This window comes from Larus michahellis, chromosome 3 (assembly GCF_964199755.1).
Source record: "Larus michahellis chromosome 3, bLarMic1.1, whole genome shotgun sequence".
Taxonomy (NCBI): Eukaryota; Metazoa; Chordata; class Aves; order Charadriiformes; family Laridae; genus Larus; species Larus michahellis.
Genome location: NC_133898.1, coordinates 7359900 through 7380613, shown reverse-complemented (window position 1 = coordinate 7380613; position 20714 = coordinate 7359900). Strand labels below are relative to the sequence as shown.

At 42.1% G+C, this 20714-nt stretch overlaps 1 protein-coding gene across 1 annotated transcript in view; it reads right to left on the bottom strand.

Annotated features, from left to right (window-relative positions):
* Nucleotides 1-5405: 5405 nt before the first annotated feature.
* JAG1 (jagged canonical Notch ligand 1) overlaps nucleotides 5406-20714 on the bottom strand; it is a 34838-nt gene continuing 19529 nt past the window's right edge. Inside the window, exons 6-26 of the mRNA XM_074578454.1 lie at nucleotides 17109-17239; nucleotides 16676-16795; nucleotides 16099-16212; nucleotides 15446-15559; nucleotides 14514-14627; nucleotides 14063-14109; nucleotides 13359-13532; nucleotides 12687-12837; nucleotides 11991-12155; nucleotides 11401-11514; nucleotides 10642-10755; nucleotides 10418-10531; nucleotides 10177-10293; nucleotides 9636-9663; nucleotides 9433-9518; nucleotides 8489-8602; nucleotides 8152-8261; nucleotides 7830-8066; nucleotides 7408-7539; nucleotides 6791-6941; nucleotides 5406-6006 (exon numbers count right to left, since the gene is read on the bottom strand). Of these exons, the coding sequence (XP_074434555.1) occupies nucleotides 5549-6006; nucleotides 6791-6941; nucleotides 7408-7539; nucleotides 7830-8066; nucleotides 8152-8261; nucleotides 8489-8602; nucleotides 9433-9518; nucleotides 9636-9663; nucleotides 10177-10293; nucleotides 10418-10531; nucleotides 10642-10755; nucleotides 11401-11514; nucleotides 11991-12155; nucleotides 12687-12837; nucleotides 13359-13532; nucleotides 14063-14109; nucleotides 14514-14627; nucleotides 15446-15559; nucleotides 16099-16212; nucleotides 16676-16795; nucleotides 17109-17239 (2905 nt within the window). The 3' untranslated portion in view covers nucleotides 5406-5548. The remainder of the gene's footprint in view (nucleotides 6007-6790; nucleotides 6942-7407; nucleotides 7540-7829; nucleotides 8067-8151; nucleotides 8262-8488; nucleotides 8603-9432; nucleotides 9519-9635; nucleotides 9664-10176; nucleotides 10294-10417; nucleotides 10532-10641; nucleotides 10756-11400; nucleotides 11515-11990; nucleotides 12156-12686; nucleotides 12838-13358; nucleotides 13533-14062; nucleotides 14110-14513; nucleotides 14628-15445; nucleotides 15560-16098; nucleotides 16213-16675; nucleotides 16796-17108; nucleotides 17240-20714) is intronic.

Sequence of the window (20714 nt, the reverse complement as noted above, 5' to 3'; positions counted from 1 at the left end):
GAAGAGCAGCGCAGCGAGCCTTTCATCACAGGGATATCAAAGCCTTCTGCAGCTGAACCTGGGAGGAATATGAATATGCTTATTTTGACAGTTGGGGCAGCACTGAGGGTAAGCAATTTCTTCAAGGTAAAGCAAGCCGGTTAATGAACTCGTACTGCAAATTCTTTCGTCAACTCGTTCAAATATTTTTGAGCACAGTTCTTGTTCGCTTTTTTTTTTCCCCAGATAATTTAAATGGAACCTGGTAGTGCGTGACCTTTCCACGGTGGCAGTAAGGTGACGTTTTTAGACGGGGGCTGTTTGTTTGTTTGGTGTTGGCTTATGCTGAGAAATCGTAAGAGAGTTGTGAAAATGATGTAGTGTCACAGGGCATTGCAGCTGTCACCTGGAAATTGTCCAGGGAATTAACCTCCACCATCCTACCTCCTCTGCTATCCATTTCAGTTATTCCAGAGCTGGGAATTACTTCCTGTGAGAGCTGACAACGCACCTTTTTTGAATGAGAATTTCACTGATTTGCTCCCATTCTGTCAAAGTTAAATCCCTTAGTGTAGCTGAGACAGAGTAACTCGGTAGTAGGAATTGGTAATCTAGCTCCGTAACTGCTTTATTTGATGCCATAATAATTATCTTTTTGATTTATGCATCAGATCTTTAAAGAAAAGTGTCTTGAGCTATAATTCTAGAGATGGGCATGCCCCTGTTTAATATTAATATGAACTCATAGTGCTAGAATGAAAAGAATAGAGATTTATTTCTCCACCCTGTAGAGAAACTGGTTGAAACCATTTGCACATCACAGAGAAGGCGCTCGCTGGAAGATCTGGGCTGGAACTCCGGTCTGACGCCCCGTCTGATACCAGAGGGCTCCCGTGCCGCCCCAGTGCTGGGTAAGGCCTCTGCCGAACCTCCAGTTGGTGGCCGACAGACCCTTCAGAACCTTCACCGCTTTCCTCCTCCTCACCCCCAGAAATCACAATTCATTGTTGCACAGGTATTTTACTCTTTTGTTCCCTCTTTTGGGAACAATAGGTAACCTTTGAATGCAAACTCTGTGTGCGCTGAACAGTATTCGCGATGGCCACTGGTGAGATGCTGATGGCCAATGCTGAAAAAGGGGAAGCTGACAAATTCTCAAATATTCTTTAACATTTTTGCTCTGTTTAGAAAGGGGAGGGGGAGCTTGCACAATCACTTCCATCTTCTAGGGAAAAAAGGCTGAATTTGGTACTTCCCTTGTCAGAACTTCTCATCTTTCCATACTCTAATAAAAACATAAAGCCTCTGCCTTGTGACTTGCTCCCGAGGGATTCTGGATCCCTGGATAGCTGGGGAGGCTGGAGCAGCCGCGCTGGGGGCTGGCAGATGAGGAGCTGGGCCCTGCAATCTTCTAGGAGCCACGGAGAGCGTAACCTTGTACATTTTCTAGCTCGGCAGAGAGCTGATTAATCCTATTAACTCTTGCTGTGCAGGGGTGTAAGATCTATGGAAAGGAGCGTGGCTTCATCAGCGAAATTGCTTGAAGATGCCAGTCTCGTCTCGAGGCCCTGAACTACTTTATGTTACTTGCTGGGCTTCAGGTGTACAAGCGCTTGCCGGCTGTCACTGGCTCCTATTAGCAATGCAGAAATAGCTGTTCCCAAGGCCGTCTTTGCCCCGGTGCCATGAATATATTGGCGTTAAGGCTGCTGTAAGGTGCACCATCAGCACCTTTTCCCTAGTTACCTCTACGTAAGACGGGCCCTTTCCATGTGGAGGTGCAGCCGCTTTGATGTGGCTGCGTTCAGCTCCAGTTGAACCAAACCCAGATGCGACAGGTTCCATTAGCTGTAGGTATAGCAAAGCTGAGGACGCTAAGGGCAGAATTTTTTTTATTTTTTATTTTTGAAAGCCTCTGTGTTTAAATGGCGGCTCAGGAAGGACACATTTTTCAGTTCTTAGATGAATAAGGATCCAAAGAACAAATGGTAGCAGCGGGAAGCTTCTCCTGACTAAACAGAATGTATCTTCCTGGAGTAGTAAACTGTGAACTGGCAAAGTATAACTTCCACAAAAATAAATGTGCCTTGGTATTCTAATGGGAAAGCCTTAAACTTCATGTTTCTATTTATTTTCTTGACAACAGAAAACACTCCATAGAGCAACCCCCAGCTTGGTGGGGGTTCTGGGCTTTGGAAAGACCGTTTCTGCGTTAAGTTCACCCGTGTAAGTTTTGAAGCTACCACTGAGATACGAGGATATAATTTAAAAACATAATTATAGCGATTTCTCAGAATTCTTTTTCCCTCTTCCTGTACATCTTGTGTGGCTCTAACTTTGTAACGCTATGAGATAGCGATGAAACGAGTTATATGGGAAAAATAGGTTGTGCGTGGAGAAGCTCTGCAGTAATGAGACCTCTGCAGGGTCGATACAGTACTTTGTAGCGCCGGAAAGAAAGAAATGAATACTGTGCTCAAGGCTTTGACAAGTTTTGAAGCTTGAGGAACCCAGGTTTTGCTCTACACTGAGCCTTCAGAGATCTAAACAGCTTTGTCACTCTATTAAATCATCAAGTCTGTAAATACAATTTGCCTCAGTGGGTTTTGAAGCAGCCTGTCAAATACACGTTCCCAGGACCAGCAGAAGCCCTATTTTTCTTTTTCTTTTGCTTAATAGAAGGCAGACTCAGATTTATTCCTACAAATTCAGGTATAAACATTTCAGTCATTTAGAAGAGGTAGCTGGTTTCTGCGTCATTGAATGGGAGACCTATGTGAACAGTAGGCTTCGGGAAGACGGCAAATTCAACATTAGACGTACAGAAAAGCGTTCGGTAAATAGCCTCACTTTGCGCTCTGAGGCAGGTGGAAGATTCTATTATCTTTAAGTGGCTGTTCTAGACAGGCCGCGTTTGCTTTATTGCGGATTGTTGAAGTCAAGGAACAAAGGGAAATAAATACTCCTGGGATTTGTTTGATGAGGAATTATTGAAGTGGTCAGCTGAAGCTAATCTTGTTGACTTCCCATTCCGCAGGCAGTACACTGGTGATTCTCCAGTACTTAAGTTATGTGGCACGTGATTGTGAAGAGTAAGAGCAGTCCTCCTTTCACGGCAGTGCAGCGCAAGTTAGAAATCGCATTTTAAAGTGAGTTTGAAATAAAAAGTAACACTAAATAGATTTTTGCCAGGTTTTTTTTTTTTTTTTTTAGACAGCTGTGAAAAAGGTACAGAAACAGAGTACGTCTCGCTAGCGGATTTTTTACGTGTTCATCATATTCACATCGCGGCAATCTTTATATAAAGTATCTGTATTTGCTACAAACGAAATATGGATGAAAAGGCCTAACCTTGCAGTGGGTTGCTTTAAGCTGAAGTACAAGAAGCAGCCTGACGCTATTATTATAACATTTTTTAATTGCGTTTGTTACACACTGTTCATTTTTCCTTTCGACTTGTACCAGCACCTGACCAAAACAAATTTGCAGCTTCATCACAAAAGTGTGTTAACTAAGACTGTCCGACAGCTAACCCCTACTTCTACATGCAGCCCCTCGTGCGCGGGAGGGGCTGCATGAGTTAAGCATTGAAAGCCGTTGTCTTGAATATTTCAAGAGTTTATTTTATGCTTTACAAAGCACTTTTTGCCCATTAGAAATCAGTATGATCTATGGATCCTTTCCCATCCAGGTCAGCAGTTTGTGTCTTGCCTAGCTACTTAGATTTGGTTACTACCTGGTGGCAGCTCATTGGCCCACGCAAAGTAAACTCGTTGCACAATTCCAGTCACATCATCATCCTCCTCCTCTTAGAAGTACATGGAGCTATGTTAGCCAAAAGTCACTGAGAGCAAGGGACATGCTGCTTTCAAACCCCTTCAGTTTGATTGAGAGCCAGAGGGGACTGTGTAATCCTCTAAAAAAACACCTGACTCCACTCAAATCAGCGGCAGGTCTTGGAGATGTAAACCGGCACCTGCCCCTGGTTTTGCACAACTCACTCATGGGGAGTGCCTCCGAGCTCAATAATCTCCACGCTCTTTCATGTTTTCATACAAAAAATTTAATAAATATTACTTTTCAAGATTTATTGCCAGGAACAACACATCAAAGATGCATTTTCATATAACACTAATATCACAATACAAGGTATCTTCGTGATCTCAATGGTTAACCACTGAGATTACTATGTTTATAAGCCTTTTGATCTTAAACGTCGTAATAGCACTTTGATTTCCTCACTTGTTAAGGCGGGCAGTGTAATCTATGGCAAACCTACACAGTGATCTTACTGGACATTCTACTGTTCAAGTATTCAACAACTAGCTTATTAGAATACTCCCTAAATGCAGTAGATTACAAAAAAAGTCAAATCTACAAGTGGTTCAGTATTACATATTCATGGTGAGAAAAAAAAAATAATCAGAATTTACAAAATAAGATTGCTGTGTTTCCAACTTCACACGCTAATCTGATATTTTAATTACATGCAACCACTCACATTTCATCTACATAAAGTAATAGCTCAGTTTTGTTCCCTTAAACTGCTTCTTAGCAGATTATCTGCCTGTCACTCGTTTTTCAAGTCTAAAGCAGCAAAAAAATTTTCTAGTCTAATTATCTAAACTGCCTCAGTCAGTACTTACAAAGAGTCTTAAAGTGATACTATGGAAGGTGTTTCAAACGTTTGACATTTGTACAAAAACCAGCATCAAGGCATGAAAGCCCATCCTATTAAAAATAAACTATTTTAGAACACCTTAGTTTTGGCATATAGGCAACATGTAACAAGAAAATAAATTCAAAATAGAGAAGCCACAAGCTTACAATGCTATCAAAAACCTTCAACTCTAAACACATACATATAAATAAAAAGGAATGATATTTTAAGGCTCTTGATTATTAAGTTAATAAATCAAATATACACAGTGATTAATAAAAAAAGAATTATTTACATATCTATACAAACTTCTATTTTTGACACATTTTCCTCTTTAAATTCTTCATTTACCAGCAACTGCTGACAAGTTCCCCCCACCCGCCCCCAACAAAAATACAATAAAAAAATAAATAATAAACTTATTTTTGATAGTTGCTGTGGTTCCGAGCTGCAAAGGCACTTTCAAATACAGAACTAGTTGTACGTCACCATAAAACCAATATACAAAAAACTCAAATTCAATAAATATAAATAAAATGTATTATTCTAAAGAAACTGTATAAATCGGGACATCTGGCAGAAAAAAAAAATTAACACTAAGGAAGAGTAATAAGGCTATGTAATACCTTATGAAACGTTTCGGTGATGTATCAGCTACAGCTGAATTTACATGAGGGCACTTTTGACTAGTTTTGCATAGATGTGAAATGCAGCACTTGGTATCCCAGCCAACCACAGCAACTATCATTGCCAGTGTAAGCCAGCTTGTCAAAACTTAAATTAACACAGGGATTCTAAGTAAATAATAGCCTTAGACTCAAATATTACACAACAGTTTAAGAACTACAAGCTCTTGAGTGCCTTTATAATGATATTTAAAGGCCCTGCATGGCAGCACCCCACTGTCTGCTATACGATGTACTCCATCCGATTTAGGCTTTGTGCACTTTCCAAGTCTCTGTTGTCTTGTTTATTTGTCCAGTTCGGGTGTTTTGTAGGTGTGCTGTTGGGGGGCTTTTCATCTCTGTCTACCAAAGTGTACGCTGGCTGCTTGGCAAATCGGGCCTTCTGCTGGTGTTTGTCCATGTCGTCTTCCTCCACCTCTGAATTGTGTGTCCTTATTTTGGCAATTTTAGAGTTTTTGTTTTCATAGTCTTTAATCGGGACAGTATTTGCTCCATGTTTCTCAATGGGGTTCTTTATCTGGTTCAGCTGCTCCCTTACGTTGTTGGTAGTGTTGTCGTCGGAGGCCGTGTGAGTATGGCTGCTCTGCTTTCTGCGCTTTCGAATACACCAATAAAAAACAGTTACCAGGCAACAGATCCAGGCTACTGTTAGGACCGAGCTCAGTAACGGCACCAAGAAATCTGGAAGAGATACGAGACCGGTTAAACCTGCTGCAAACCAAGCGTTCCACTCAAGGCTTTCTACAAAGAAAACAAATCTCAGTTCTTAAGCCTGTGGTTTTTTCACTGGGGTCCGGACAGTAGCATAAAGATAATCTCGGCTCTTTTAGAATACAGGGTGTTTACAGTGAGTTTAGGACTCGGGAGTACTGTCCGAGAGCCCTCACGGAAAATGTCTTCCTCATGTGCACAGAGCCAGTCACGCTTCACGCTGCGTTCCCAGCTCCCAGAACATCTCCCAGCCCGAGGGCAGTTGGCTCTGTACCCACTGCGGTCATTCCTCTCTCCACCGGTGACTGTCAGTAAGATGCCAGTGCACGCCTGGCGCTACGTGGAAAGCTAATAATGGAGATTTCTGACCTGAACATTTAATTCATCCCATTTGGACAGTGGCATTGCCAGGTAAATACATGGAAGCTTTCAGAGCCAGGCAGCACGACTTCACTAGCTTTCTTCTTCCTTACTTCTCCATGAAGGGGGCTGAAGAGTGGCAGCCCTTTTAACCTTTAACAGCTTAGCCCTTTTAGAGCATTTTCAGAACTGTTCATTTTTTAATTTTTTTTATTTTTTTCAAGTACTAAGATCCTGGTGCAAAGCCTCCTTCTTGTTCCCAGTTAACAGGGCCAAAAGGCAGAGCTTCTCAGACTCGCTGCAAACCTCAAGAGTGAGAAAAGCTTCACCTGCTTTGAAAAGCTGCTCTAGTCACGGCCAGCGTATGAGTTTCTGGAGAGAAGGAAAAGCTTACCTGTTTTGTTTTTAACTGGTCGCCGTTGTACTCTGACTTCCGCAACTGCAGCAATCAGCGTGTTGTTACCATCGCGCTTACTGACAAGGTCAATAATCTTATCCGTGATGTCTTTGATTGGGTTTTCATCTTCCCCTATATCTTCTGCAGACTACAGAAGAAGTCATACAATTAATGCCAAATGCCAGATCAGATGCGTGGGTAATCTGCTATTTATAAACTTTCACAATCAGTTAAGGCTCTCAGTAATTTTAATACTTAAAAAAACAAAACACGCAAAAAAACCCTGCTGTGGGCAGAAACCAATGCAGAATTTCTGTCTCCATCTTTAAAAAGAAGACAAAAAATACCCCAAACAAACCCAAAAGCGGTGCTCAAGAGAGTACAACAGAAGAATGTTTTACTACCCCTGTTACAGTTGCTACCAGATGGTAGCTTTCAGGTACGCACGTGTAACCAGGATTTCTTCCCTGTTCTTAAAGGGAATTGGGATGGAAACTAAAACACGAGAAGTGCTGACAGAGCCAGGCATTAGGATTTTTATGAAATCCACATGTTGCACACGTATCCAAGCAAACAACTACGAAGACATTTAAAAATATTCCAGGAATACTTACAATAGCAACATGTATTTCATTATTTGCCAAGTGTGAAGGCTCACAGGTAATATAGATGGAATATTCAACAGAAACATTCTTCAGAATATTCAGATTCCTCAATTCACTGCAGATGTGCTCTGTGGTAAGCCCCTGGGGGATACAAAAAAAGGTGTTGGTCTTTTTTAAATATATATGCACACAAACACACAGAATATTTTTTTGCCCCGAAGTAAGAGTTTTCAAGGGAAGAGGAGGTGAAATTCCCTCCAAACCAGCTTTTGTTCTTAATCTTTTGTTAATCCTTCTCTACCTTCTGTTTTCTTTGATAATAAGGGAGCATCAGCTTCTACTGTACTTCTACCAGTCAAAACAGTTGTTTCCTGCTGCGGGAAGCAAGCACGCACGTGCCACAGCATGGAGAGCTATGTTCTGCTGCTTACCGGTGCCATCATTTCTTTATTAAAGGTAAAGGTGATGTTGGCACAGTTGTCTTGGTAGTAAGAATCAGAATTGCATTTGGTCTTCACGGGCTGCTGATTCGAAGGCCAACATTCCCCCACCGCAGCACAGGGGTGAGTGAAGCAGTGGTCTTCTTTAACAGGAACACAAGCGTGTCCGGCTGGGCATTCGTTATGACCTTTGGCATGTACGACACAAGGTCGAGGACCACACCAAACCTGGAAGAGAATAAATAGTGATAATTAACTGCCGGTTACAGGACAGAAGACAGTATAACCCACCCAAAACACAGCGCAGCTCTACCTTAGAACAGGTGACTTTCCCGTTCAAACACTGACAGGTATTACAGTCGTCATCCCACTTAGCCCCATCTGGCATCACTCGAACGCTGGTAATGCAAGGCCTTCCTGTAACTGGAGAGAGATTGAACAGAATGATAAACTTAAAATAGGAAAAAAAAAAGTGAAAAACCCCCTTTCCTAAGTTCATCCAAACTTAGTGGTAAGTTTGCTTCTCCAATAAAGAGACTTGCTTTAAAACAACAACAAATAACACCCCACCACCACCAAAAAAGCCTGTTAACATGCAATTACACAGATCTTGCCACAACTATCATGACCAGCTGTGACATCTGGAATACCTTCTTGGCATCCTGGACCACTACGACCCGGTGGGCAAATGCAGCGGTACCCATTAATCTCGTCTACACATGTAGCTCCAAAGGCACAGGGTGAAGACTGACATTCATTGATATCTATGATGGGAAGGAGAGGAAATAAAAGAGTTACTCTCTAGCATCCTTCTGTTTTGTCAGAAAAAACATGAGAGATTTGCCTACTGGAGCTTTATGTTCATTTTCTAGTGTCTACTCAGAGACAGATTCTTACTAGCAGCACCAGCAAAATCTCAGAGCAAGTTCTTTGAAGTTGTTGCTGTGTGGCACTAAAAGATCAAAACTTGACCCCTATGGCTACTTCAGCGTTTCAAGGGCAAGGATGCATTCCCTCTCGCACAAACACACTTCCTCTCCTTTGACATAGTCCAGTTTTGCCCCCCACTAGATTCTTCAACCGGTGACAACATTAAACCCCTTTCTAGCTGTACTGCTACTAAGAAACTTCTATTTCCATGGCTGTTGTTAAAATAAAATAAAAAAAAAAAAAGAAAAAAAAAGACTGTTAGTGTCCTCCTACCTGTAATTATTATTAAATTACAGGGAAGTGCATGCATCACCTCAGGGCTTGTAGGTGGATTATTAATTGACAAGGTTTTTGGCTGGCACGCTTTCATCTCAGGCAGAAACCTGTGCCACACAAATACATCTAACTGGGCAGACTATCCTGAAGGGCACTTTGCCCACTCAGATGAACCAAGAGGTTTCGGCTCTAGCTCAATGAACTTTAAGATTTCTTTAATTTTCAGTGCAATTCCTTTCTTCCCCACATCTGCTACAGATCTAGGTAGGGATGCAGAAGACACAGCACATCTATCATTAATCTGATCTACCACTTAATTAAGATGATTGTCTTGCAACAAGAGTCAAGCGAGACGAAAATCACGGCAGAGGGCCATTGAGACACTTACTGATCCTGCAGTCAGGGCCTGCGAAGCCCGGAGCACATTCGCAGCGGTACCAGTTGTCTCCATCCACACAAGTGCCACTATTATAACTATAACGAAAAGTCATTATATATGTTAAAAAAAAACTGCTACAGATGAAAAGAATCTAGAATTCTAAAGCAAAAAAAAAAAAAGCAAAGGATGAAAGATAAACATATTAAACTCACCAGGGATGAGGACTGCAGTCGTTTGTGTCTGCAGAGACAAGACAGACAACATTAAATATGCAAACTTTGGCTAACGCAACTCTACTGCCAGTAAAGAATGATCAAAACTTCCCCTAATGCCCAAGTTACACTTAGCTCAACTTTAACAAAAATATGCTCAAATTCTCCACTAAATTGATTCCAGGCTTCTACCACAAAATTTGTTAACTACATTGTGGAACACATGTACACAGGAAGAGATCCTTGTAAAGAATCTAACAAGGAGCGGGGGGAAAGTGGAAGCAGACAGAGCTGCTCGTAGAAAAAGAATGTGGGACAAAACAAGACGACATCTGTCTCCACTTAGCTCATTTGCAACTTTCTCATGCCCAGGTCAAGGCTCTATCACATAAAGTCATTAAAAACAAAGATTCAGGTGATGCTAAAGCCTACATCAAACAAGCTTTCCCTTCTGGTTTCAATCTCGACTCCAGGGGCGACAGGATGAGCCAATGTTCTCATCATGCAACACTCTGGAAAAGTTCAAGCAGAGACGACTTACTCTGGGTGCACGTGGGTCCTTCCCAGCCCTCCTTGCAGACACAAGTAAAAGAATCCCCGCTGACCACGCAGGTACCACCGTTATGACAGGGGTTTGGCAGGCAGCTGCTGTTCCTTGCTGTAACAGAAACAAGATTTGCCGCTAAGTTGTTAGAAAGCTGCCAAGAGCGAGCCAAGAGGAAAAACTGAGGTCACAGATTCAGCGCTGCATCTGCTTCCTGGCGATTATACGGGGTATTTACCTATATTACAAGTGGCTCCTTCCCATCCTGCAGGACACATGCACTTGAAAGTGTCCCCCTCGTCATAACACGTTCCTCCGTTGTTGCACGTTGCCTCATCGCACTGGCTGTCACCTGTGAAGAACCCAAACTACCCTTAATATCAGGGCTTTCATAATGCAATGCAACAAGTTTAAGCAGCCTAACAGAGCACGCCTGTTATGTTTTGGAAACGCTGAACTTACGGGAGTGGCAGGTTTTTCCTTTCCACCCATTTTTACATTCACAGAAGAAGTCGTTGACCAAGTCTCGGCAAGTTCCTCCATTGTGGCAAGGGTTTTTACTGCAGTCATTAATATCTAGATACGTTAAGGAGAGAAAACGAGCTAAGCAGTGTTTACAGAACTGACACACACTTAATGCTTGAAAGGTGCATGTCCTGTCCCTAATTTCGGCCTGTGTTTCAATCATGGATTAAACACTTAGGTCAGTATTTTAAAGCTTTAAGCGCTGTCACAGAGATGAAGAATATTCCACCAGTTTATTTTCATTTTGTTTGGCATCTTCTTTCAGTAAACAAGAAGTGCAAAGGCCTGTTACATAAACTACCCTACCAGTCAGGGGATAGGAGCTGAGTGCTCACTCCTCCCCTGTTCCCGAGACCGACAAAATACAAGTGTGATGTGCCGATGTGCCGTTCTTAAAGTGCTGTGTACTAACGCTAAGGGTTTCTTACAGGAAGTTACCCAAAGGGTAGGGCAGAAAATTGAACAGGAGGAGAGCCAGGTTCTACTTCCAGTCCAGCTTCCTAATTTGTGTTTAGTTCCTATTCAAAAGCCCGGGACTCAGTGGAAAAAAAGGTGACACCTTGTCCTCTGCGGCCTTTGCAGCAGAGTTTATGTTGAATTGGCATTGGTCACTATCCTCTTAAAGACAGTACAGGCCATCCCTTCCTGATGTATTTCCAGGAGATCTTTCTGCGTGCTGAAGAACGGTTAACTTACTTGTTTCACAATATGTTCCTTCCCATCCATCACTACAAATACATTTGTAGGAGTTGATGCCATCGATACAAGTGCCACCATTTTTACAGGGGTTGCTCTCGCAGTCATTAATATCTGCAACAGTTTGGGGGGGGGGGGGGGAAGGAGAAAAAGATTAAATCAAACTAGAAGTATCATCTTGCTATTGCAGACTGTTTTGAGAGGAAGGGTTATAAGCAAGATGAGAAATAGCTGAAAAACAGCGCACAAAGTGATGAGCCTGTCACTCAACAACTACTATTAAAAAAAAAATAAAAATCAGGAGTCCTTAAGATCCGTGTTAAACCCCACTATTAACTACCTCAGATCTTGTATACATAAGGTTTTTAAAAACATACAATTCAAGGCCAGAAGGTTCATTACTGTGAACTTTCCCCAAGGCCTAGCAAATTCCAATCTGCCTCACCCAAGCAGGATATGAAAACTTAAAGCAGTTCCAAGGTTCACTGTGTTACAAGAAAGAAACCTTAAAGCGGTCTGGGGGGGAAAGGATGGAATCTTATTCCAAAAAGAGCAGGGGACAGCAAAACATTTTCTCTCTTATCTCTTACTCTCGTGACAGTAGGTGCCAGTGAATCCTTTGTTGCATTCACAGGTGAATTTTCCACCTGCTTGGCTCTTGCATTTTCCATGAGGACCACAGACGTTTGAAGAAATATAACGAACTCCTTCCGGTGTGCTGTTAGAAGCTACTGCCACGGTACAGCTGTCAATTACTGTAGAAAAAGCACAGACCCGCGTGAGTATTGCCCATTCTACTTGATTTCTTAAGCTAAGAGCAACATTTTATTTTAACTTTAATTAATCCAGTAATGGACATTTAAGAAGACAGGCGTATCATAAAATCATTCAGGTTGGAAAATGACCTTTAAGATCACCGACTCCAACCGCAAACCACAACAGCGCCAAATAAGCTTGCTGCTTTAAAATAAAAGGACTGTACCAAGTGTTTGCGCATCAAATAATCACAGCATCTTATCTGAAGATTGCTGGACCACATTTGTGGCCAGCAAGGCAGGTTATTTGCTACCTGTGTTTTGTGCCCACGTTGACATAAGACTGTCTCATATTTACAAATAGTACTCATCTCCTACAAACAGAGGCACGAGGCACAGGGCAAAATTCAGCCTCTTTACACAAAGGCTGCTCCACTGACTAACACCATTGGAGCTGCGTTGTGGCTTCAGCCAGGGGAGGGGCAGAAACTGTTGTCAGTCATTCCCGTTCACCTGCAAGGTAACACACACCTTCACAAGGAGTTGTGCGGCAGTGATCTTTCAGGTGGGAGCAGTTCTTCCCTTCGTAATCTTCAGGGCAGTTACAGAAATAGTCCATAGCAAGATTGAAGCACTGGGCACCATTCTGGCAAGGATTTGGCTCACAATAATCTATGTCCAGCTGTAAGTAGTGCAGAGAGAAAAGGGAAATAAAAAGCGGGGGGGGGGGGGGGGGGGGGGGGAGGGGAGAGAGGGAGAAGGCTGAGTGAAACAGAAGTTTTATCTTAGCTTTCCCTCGCTACGACAGGCAGACATTGTGGAATCTGACCTTTTTATCTGCTGCCTCAATGAATTGTTCATAATGCTCAGAGTTTAGTGAGACTTGCAACTATTTCAGCAGACACCGCTCTTGATATTTAACAGCCACTGAAAGTTAATCGTTAGCACCCAACAAAACCCAACACGCAAATGCTTGCGGTCTGTTTAACAAAAAGAATCCTCAGCAGCCCGTGAGGGTTTTTCGTTGGTTTCTTTTTTCCCCCCCAATATATATTAATCAAGCACTTTCTTGGCAGACTGACAGCGATATCAAGTACAACTTTATACTATGGTTCACTGGATGCAAGGCATTCGGTGTACAGATCCTGAGTGCTGGTAGAAACACCGCTGGCTGAGGGCCTGCCTTTCACCCATGCTTCTTACCTGACAGAGGTTTCCTGAGAAACCAGCGGGACACAGACATTGGAATCCATTGATTTCATCCTGGCAGTGACCCCCATTCATGCAAGGGTTACTTGCACATTCATTGATGTCTTTCTCACAGTGATCTCCTGCATAGCCAGGTGAACAGATACACCGATAACCATTAACCAAGTCCTGGGAAGGAACAAGAAAGTTTAGAGTTAAGGGGTTTTTTTTCCTCCCTTTTGATACATTCTTATTAAAGAAAAAAAGAAAAGAGAAAGGTGACAGTCCAAAAAAAAATAAAAATAATCCTCTTACTATATCCAATACCAACATAAGAAACTAGCTCGAATTAAAACAAGGCAAGAATATTTAGGGGGAAAAATACACACAGACACACCAGTACTGGCTTACGTTCTTAATTTCCAAGCAGGATACATTAATCCACGTTTTGAAGTGGAGTATCTACATTTACAGTAGGTAGTTTGCACAAAAACCAGCCCATTCACTGGTGACACCGGCAGTGAAAATGAGTCATTTATTGCAGTTATATTTTTTTACCCCGACGTGCTGTAGCATGATACAGCCCCTCCTCCCAACTCAACGAAATGACAATTTATACCAGCTAATTGCTATTTTCCACACTATTTGTGTGTAGACTCGAATGTTTTCATTACTGTTGCAAGTCTCACGGAAACCAAAATAAAACAAGAATGGCTTACCCGACAGGATCCTCCATTCTGACATTGTCCACGACAGTCGTTAATATCTGTAATAAAATTAGCGTGGTTAGAAGGCAAAAATATATTTACACTAGATACAGAGTTCAAGTCTCTCTGAAACTGCAGTTAGATAAACCTTTTGTCAAGTTTCCTGCATGCCTTCCTTGAGATAAGGTGGTTATAATGGGTGGGAACCTTTCGTGATTCTTCTACTAGTGGCAGTGAAACTTCACATCATTGTTTTAGTCCCTTTATCAGAATATAGCTATGTTATGGGCTAATGAGTTTGATAAAAAATGTGTATTTTCATTCCACACCAACTACTCCCTTTCTAAAAACATCAACCGCTGGGATTCCGCCTGATACTTAAATCTGAGCTTAGAACTCAGTGGCATAAATACATGTACACACACGATCGGCCTTTGATAAGCCCAAGGATACGGACACTTACTTATATCACAGTTGTGGCCAGACCAGCCAGTAATGCAGTCGCAATAGTAGCTGCCAATCAGGTTCCTGCAGGAGTTGGCATTGACACAGGGTTTGCCCTCACATTCATTCGCATCTGAAAAAAAAACCAACGTGAATGGCCAAACGCAGGGCTTGTAGGGCAAGGGACGGGGGGAAGCCTACAGCTGGTTTTCACAGCAATAATCAGCAGTTCATTCAGATCTAAGAGGAACTTGTAATATACAGCATGGATTAGCGTGACTTGAACAAACAAAAGTTAATCATACATCAGTCTCTTTCAATTTCTCTGCAATTAGAACATACAGGCTACGCTAATTATTTGATAATTACACAGCCACTCATTAAGAGCAACTTTCACCCCCCCCCTCCACACACATCTCAAGGGAGCATTTTGAAGGAGGAGGTGCTACAGCCTGGTCATTGGGATTAGCGTGGTGTGTAAAGAATGCAGACAGCTCATTCTTCATGAGATCATCCACATTTTGGAACCCAGCTGTGAACTCCTTGGTCTGGAGGAGTTGACATGGCTGAAGAGATACAGCAACTTTCTCACAGGCTAAAGGAAGAAATAGATGTGGGGGTGGGACTGGAAGGCATACACATGCACCCTCTCCACTTCATTTATGGTTTAAAGTATGTCTGTTTGGCTTAGTTAACTATTTCCTTCAACTGCATCAGCAAAACAACGACAGAAGGAAGCCATTCTCTGCTTAGAGACTGTCCTAGACCCCAGTCCTGCAAACACCAGCACTTAATGCTCTCAGTGTGCCAGAATACATCCATAGGCTTCGGAACCATCAACATGCCTAACACAAAGGGCACAACCGCCCTTGCCTGCTGCACTGTGATCCCTCTCGCATTTATCTTCCGCCGCCCAGAGCGACACTGGATGAAGAGAAAAGCAGTTCTCACCTAGCTGGCAAGTTTTGCCAGTCCACTGAGGTGGACAAACACACTTAAATCCATCAACTAGATCTTGGCAAGTTCCTCCATGACCACAGGGATTTGGAGAACAATCATCAATATCTGTAAGGGAAAGTAAGGAGAGGCTTAGCTGCGTTCCCAAACAGGCAGTGTCAGTAACTGAGAAATTTGATTTGCTGCTACTAGGATTTGCCCCGAGGAACAGAAAGACAACAGGACCTCTGCTTGGAATTTCTAGGTCTACTCTGATTTCAGCAAAAGTCGCCTTTAAAAATAATAGTAGCGTGAAAGGGGGTTCAAAGCACAGGGGAAGCAGTTTACACCCACGGCCTTTTTGCAAGTGGAAGTCAGATTTTGATCCAGCAAGTCTCTCAAAACGGTATTTTAACAAAGTTGCCAGAATGCTACGAAAATTCAGTGTCCTGCTTCTTTCAAGAAGCCTTTGGCCATTCTGTCCCTTTGCATTTAACAAAAACCTTGGCATGAAGAAGAGCGTGCACCACGGTATAAATGGATGCCAAGAACCAACACTAAAGCTGGGAAAGGTTAAGCAGGCTGCCCTGTAAGTTTATCAGGGATTAGAAAGACTGATCTAAAGCAGCAAACTAGCACATTTTAAATTCAATTTTGAAAGGACTTACTGTCAGTGCAAGTTGGTCCAGCCCAGCCAGGCGCACACACACATTCAAATCCTGTAGACGTCTCTAAGCAGCTTCCTCCGTTGTGACAAGGATCAGAGAGGCAGGCGTGCTCCGCTGCACCGGGACAGAAGGACATCATGGTAGAGACTATAGCAATATCACCAGAAGCCACCCCCTGCTCCCTCCACGCGCTTCTACTCTGGACACACCATCATTACTCTTGATGTATTGCACTCCTGCGAGAGCTGTGGATCAAAAAGCTACTAGCCAGCAGGAAGTCATCTTCTGTGCTAAAAACTCATTAACGCATCGACTTGCACCTGTTTGAGGCAGAGCCAGACAAGGTAACTTGCAGTGATCTCTCCGGTGAGCAGAAGGCTGATGTTCAAAGATATCAGCTGTTCATGAAGAAGCATGAACAAGCAAGTCTTGGATCTTTATAGCCAGCTCTGACATCATAATTAATGTTAGAAATTGACTTTTCCCCAACCTCATAAAACATATCCCAAACCAGCCGCTAAAAGCTGGCAAGAATTAACTGCCAAGTGGCGGCTCAGTGGCTGCATCAAACACTTACCAATTTCACAGTTCTGTCCCGAGTAGCCCTCAGGGCAGGAACATTGGTATTTATCAGGGCCAGTGTTGCTGCAGGTACCACCATTCAAACAGGGTGGGTGGGTTCCACAGTAGTTCAGATCTGCAAGAGGTGAGGAGCAATAACGCCACGGTTGAGAAAGAACAGAAACATCACCATGTGCACGCTTTGTTCCATTATTCTACAGCCTTTCCAGGATACATCCGCACACAAGAGTAGGAGAGGGAGAAATTAAGCACATATGCTAACAACGCCAGAACAGCAGAGGAGACAACACTAAGTAGCTGAAGGACAAAAAACTCCCACCATGTTTCAAGAGGCCGAATTACTCAGTCTCGGATACACTCTCTTCTTGCTAAGTCTGCCAGCGTTAAAATTCAAGTGTTACAGTTGGCTCTCCGTAAGATTAGCATACCTTTGTCACAGAGCTGACCACCCCAGTTGGTTTCACAGAGGCATTGCCATGGTTCAATGCAAGTGCCATGGACACATCCTGGGTGTGGAATGCACTTATCACAGTACTGGCCTTGCCATCCATACTGACACCTTCGTTTAAGGAAGAAAAAAAAAAGAAAAAAGAAAAATCAGAACAGGGAAACAAACCCCAACCCCGTTCAAATTGCTCTGTGTACATCGAGTGTGGAGCTCCAAAGCTTGGAGAAAGACTGGGGAGGTGAGGGAGATGGGCAGGACGAGGGGAGGGGAGAAGCTATTCAAGGTTTGTTTGATGGTTTCTTGTAAACAAACATTTTAGTAGTTTTGCCAAGGTCTCCATAGCCAGCCTCCTGACAAAAGAATAACTGTTCTGAGAGAACCAGCATGAGGCCATTCAGCACAATAATACTCTTTTGGAGCCTCATACAAATGTGGCAGAGAGGGTGGGTGTGCACTACAAATCAATCTCTGGACTTTGACAGGGTGCTTTATAAATTGAAGGGGGGGAAGAAAAAGTCAGTGGAAACAATAATTATCCAGAAATCCTCATGAACACAGGGTTCCAGGCATTTCAGCCACGCTGGCTTTGCAGGAAGACAAACAAAACCATAAAACCCAACTCTGAGCCCTCGGCAAGGCAGCGGCAAAGCATTAGGAGTTCTCTGCTCTATCGGAAGCTAACCTTATTCTGAATTAGAAGATGTAAGAGCAAGTATGGACTGGGCCACAGTAAGAGATGAAAGAAAACAGCACGCATCAGGATTTTACACGTGTTCCAAGAAGATCAGTTGTCAGTGTCTTTCAGAGTTTGATTTATGCTAACTTCTTTTCAGGAAATAACTAAAACATATCCAATTCTGAGAAACTTTAATTTCACGTCTGGAGAATGATTTATTATTATTTAAATTATTTATTGCCGCTATCAATGAGCTAGCCGAATTCCATACTTAAAAGGAAGATGTTCTTTTAAAGTAAAGCCTCCTTAAGGGAAAGCTCATTTTGGCTTTCATTTAGTTCTCACTAGCAAGGCAGACCAAGGATTCTTCAAATTAAAGTGGATCTATAGATAGAAACAAGGAAAACAAGTTGAAAATGAAAAGCAAGGGTTTGTTGAGGTACTGTATTTCATGAACAGATCCTGAGAGTAATTGATCAGCAGCAATTATGCACTAAGCTGTCACTAAATTATGAAAACAAACCTCATCTGTACAGAAGTCAGCTAAGCTTTCTATTTATAAAACCCCCCACCATTCTTCTACTGGCAATTTCTTCTCATGGGAAAAGGCTAGAAGGATCTATCCATTGGGTAATCTCACACAGCTAGTGGTAAGGCTGACTCCCCTTCTAAAAATCTCAGGTGACAAACCGCATCTTAATTAACTTTTTTTTTTTTAATAGCTATTTCAATAGCAGCCTGTTCAAAGTCAATGGGAAATTCTTATTAGTTTGTGTGTTTAAAAAAAAAAAAAAGCTTATGAAACTTATGTGTCTGTGTGTGCAAAGAACATGAAAGAAAACCAGATCGGGCAAAACAACCTCTCTCTAAAGTAGCTCTTGGAAAATCCTTTTGTATAGGGAATATAATAAGAATGCACAAAAATAAAAATTTAGGAACATACTCTCTTAAGGTGTTTTTGCATTCAAAGCAGCTTGCCTGTGAGCTCACACACAAGCAAAACTAAGGGACCTCACCTGCAAAACCAGGTATCCAAATTGAGATTTTTACTCTTTTCTGCCAAATCAGAAGGGCTGGGTTTTTAAATTTTCTTTAAAGCCAGTGTAAAGAGAAACAAGTAATTAAAAAAAAACCCCAAAAAAAGCCCAAACACACAACACACACAGAGGAAAAAACCATGAGCTTTAGAGCCAAAGATATGATGGGCTTCAAAGTGTAACAAACAAAATTGGTTAAGGCTATGGGCATTTAAAAAAAAAAAAGTTAGATACCAATTCCAGAAAAAGATTCATGGTAATAATTCTTGTTTAATAATACGTATGCAGCAGTTTCTCATGAGAAATTTAAAGTTAACTTTCCTTGTATAGTGATTCATGAGTAAATATGGTTTTGTTGGCTCGCCTGCATTAAAAGAAAGTGACTTGCACCAAAAGGGAAAAGGATATTTTAAGAACGTTTGCGAGTTGTCTATTGTACCAGAACCCAGAGCAGTTTCTGCTGGGATGTTATTTTTATACTCTGCTGCATTTGTAACATACAGGCTATATGACTCATCAAAACTTAAAAGAAAATGGAATCTTGTTTCTGTGTTCACTTTAAAGATATTGGTCTAACTTGGCAAGCAGAAGTTATCTGAAAGCACCAGAAGGACAGCATTGTTTCAAGACTATGCAAATCAAGTGTGGGAAAGTTGCACCTTAAGTAAATAAGAGCACTAGTGCATGTCTGGGCAGTGAGTGGGAGGTAAGAGACTTAGAAAGAGAAAGGAAAGAAAAAAAAATAATCTGGAAACAAAGCCTGTTGTTCTGACTAGGAGACAGCAACCCCTACAAGGCATGTTTATTCTGATGACAGAAGCACAAATCACTGGTAGCCTTGACTGATACACTCCTCTCGCCATCTGGCCCCCCGATACTTCCTACCACTTGCTAGGCTTTCTTCTTTTTCTTTTTTTTTTTTTTTTTAATTAAAAAAAGATTTAGATTTGGTGTTCTGGGGGTTAACCAGCTTATATCAGTGCTGCTAAATATTAAAATCACGGAGTGTAAGCTACAACAGTCCATCTTGCGGCTTGACTTTCACTTTGCCATGTCTCTTGTTGTGCAGGATGAGAAGTTACTTCCTACCATACTTTCAGAATGTTCCTTGATGATTTTTTTGGTTCTGGTTTGGTTTTGAAGCATAAATTAGAGGGACAGAGAGAAAGAGTGAAGCACTGTGACTATTTCGGCTGACTTCTTATACAATACAGTCTGTCCGACACCCCAGATTTAGTTCTTGTTTGAACTTCAGCTTATCTAGAAAGAAAAGCAGCCCGCTTCATGCAAAAGTTTCCAGCAATAGAGAATCCACCAATACGTTTGTTAGGCAGAAAAACTACTTTCCATTCCTTTCAGGCTTCTGAGTTTTATCCGTGAATACCCAAGCTTCACTATTTACCCTTCCTACGGAGGATCAATATCAACGTTTTGTAACCTCAGAAGCGCTCAGTTCCCTATCGCATGTCAACAGATATAATAAAGGGTTGCATGAAGCAACTTAACAACCAGTTTGTTGATAAAGAATGTCCACATTCAATATCCATTAACCCTCTATTAGTAAGTCAGAAAACTTCCCTCTGCTGTATATTTTGAGGCATTCCAAATATTTAATTGTTGGGTTACGGATAAACTCTGCTTTTCATTGTCTCCTTGCCAGGACAGAATGGGCTTCAAAGCACGGGAGCAAGATTCTGCATTCATCGGAGCCTACTGACAAGATTTCATCCCAGCTATTAACCTCTCAGCACTCAGAGCCTGGCTCACAATGGTAAAGGAACGGAGAGATTTAACTAATCCCATTCTAAAGAATGCTTGACTTTTGCCTACTGATGGAAGAAAACGGGGGGGGGGGGGGGGGGGGGGAGGGAGG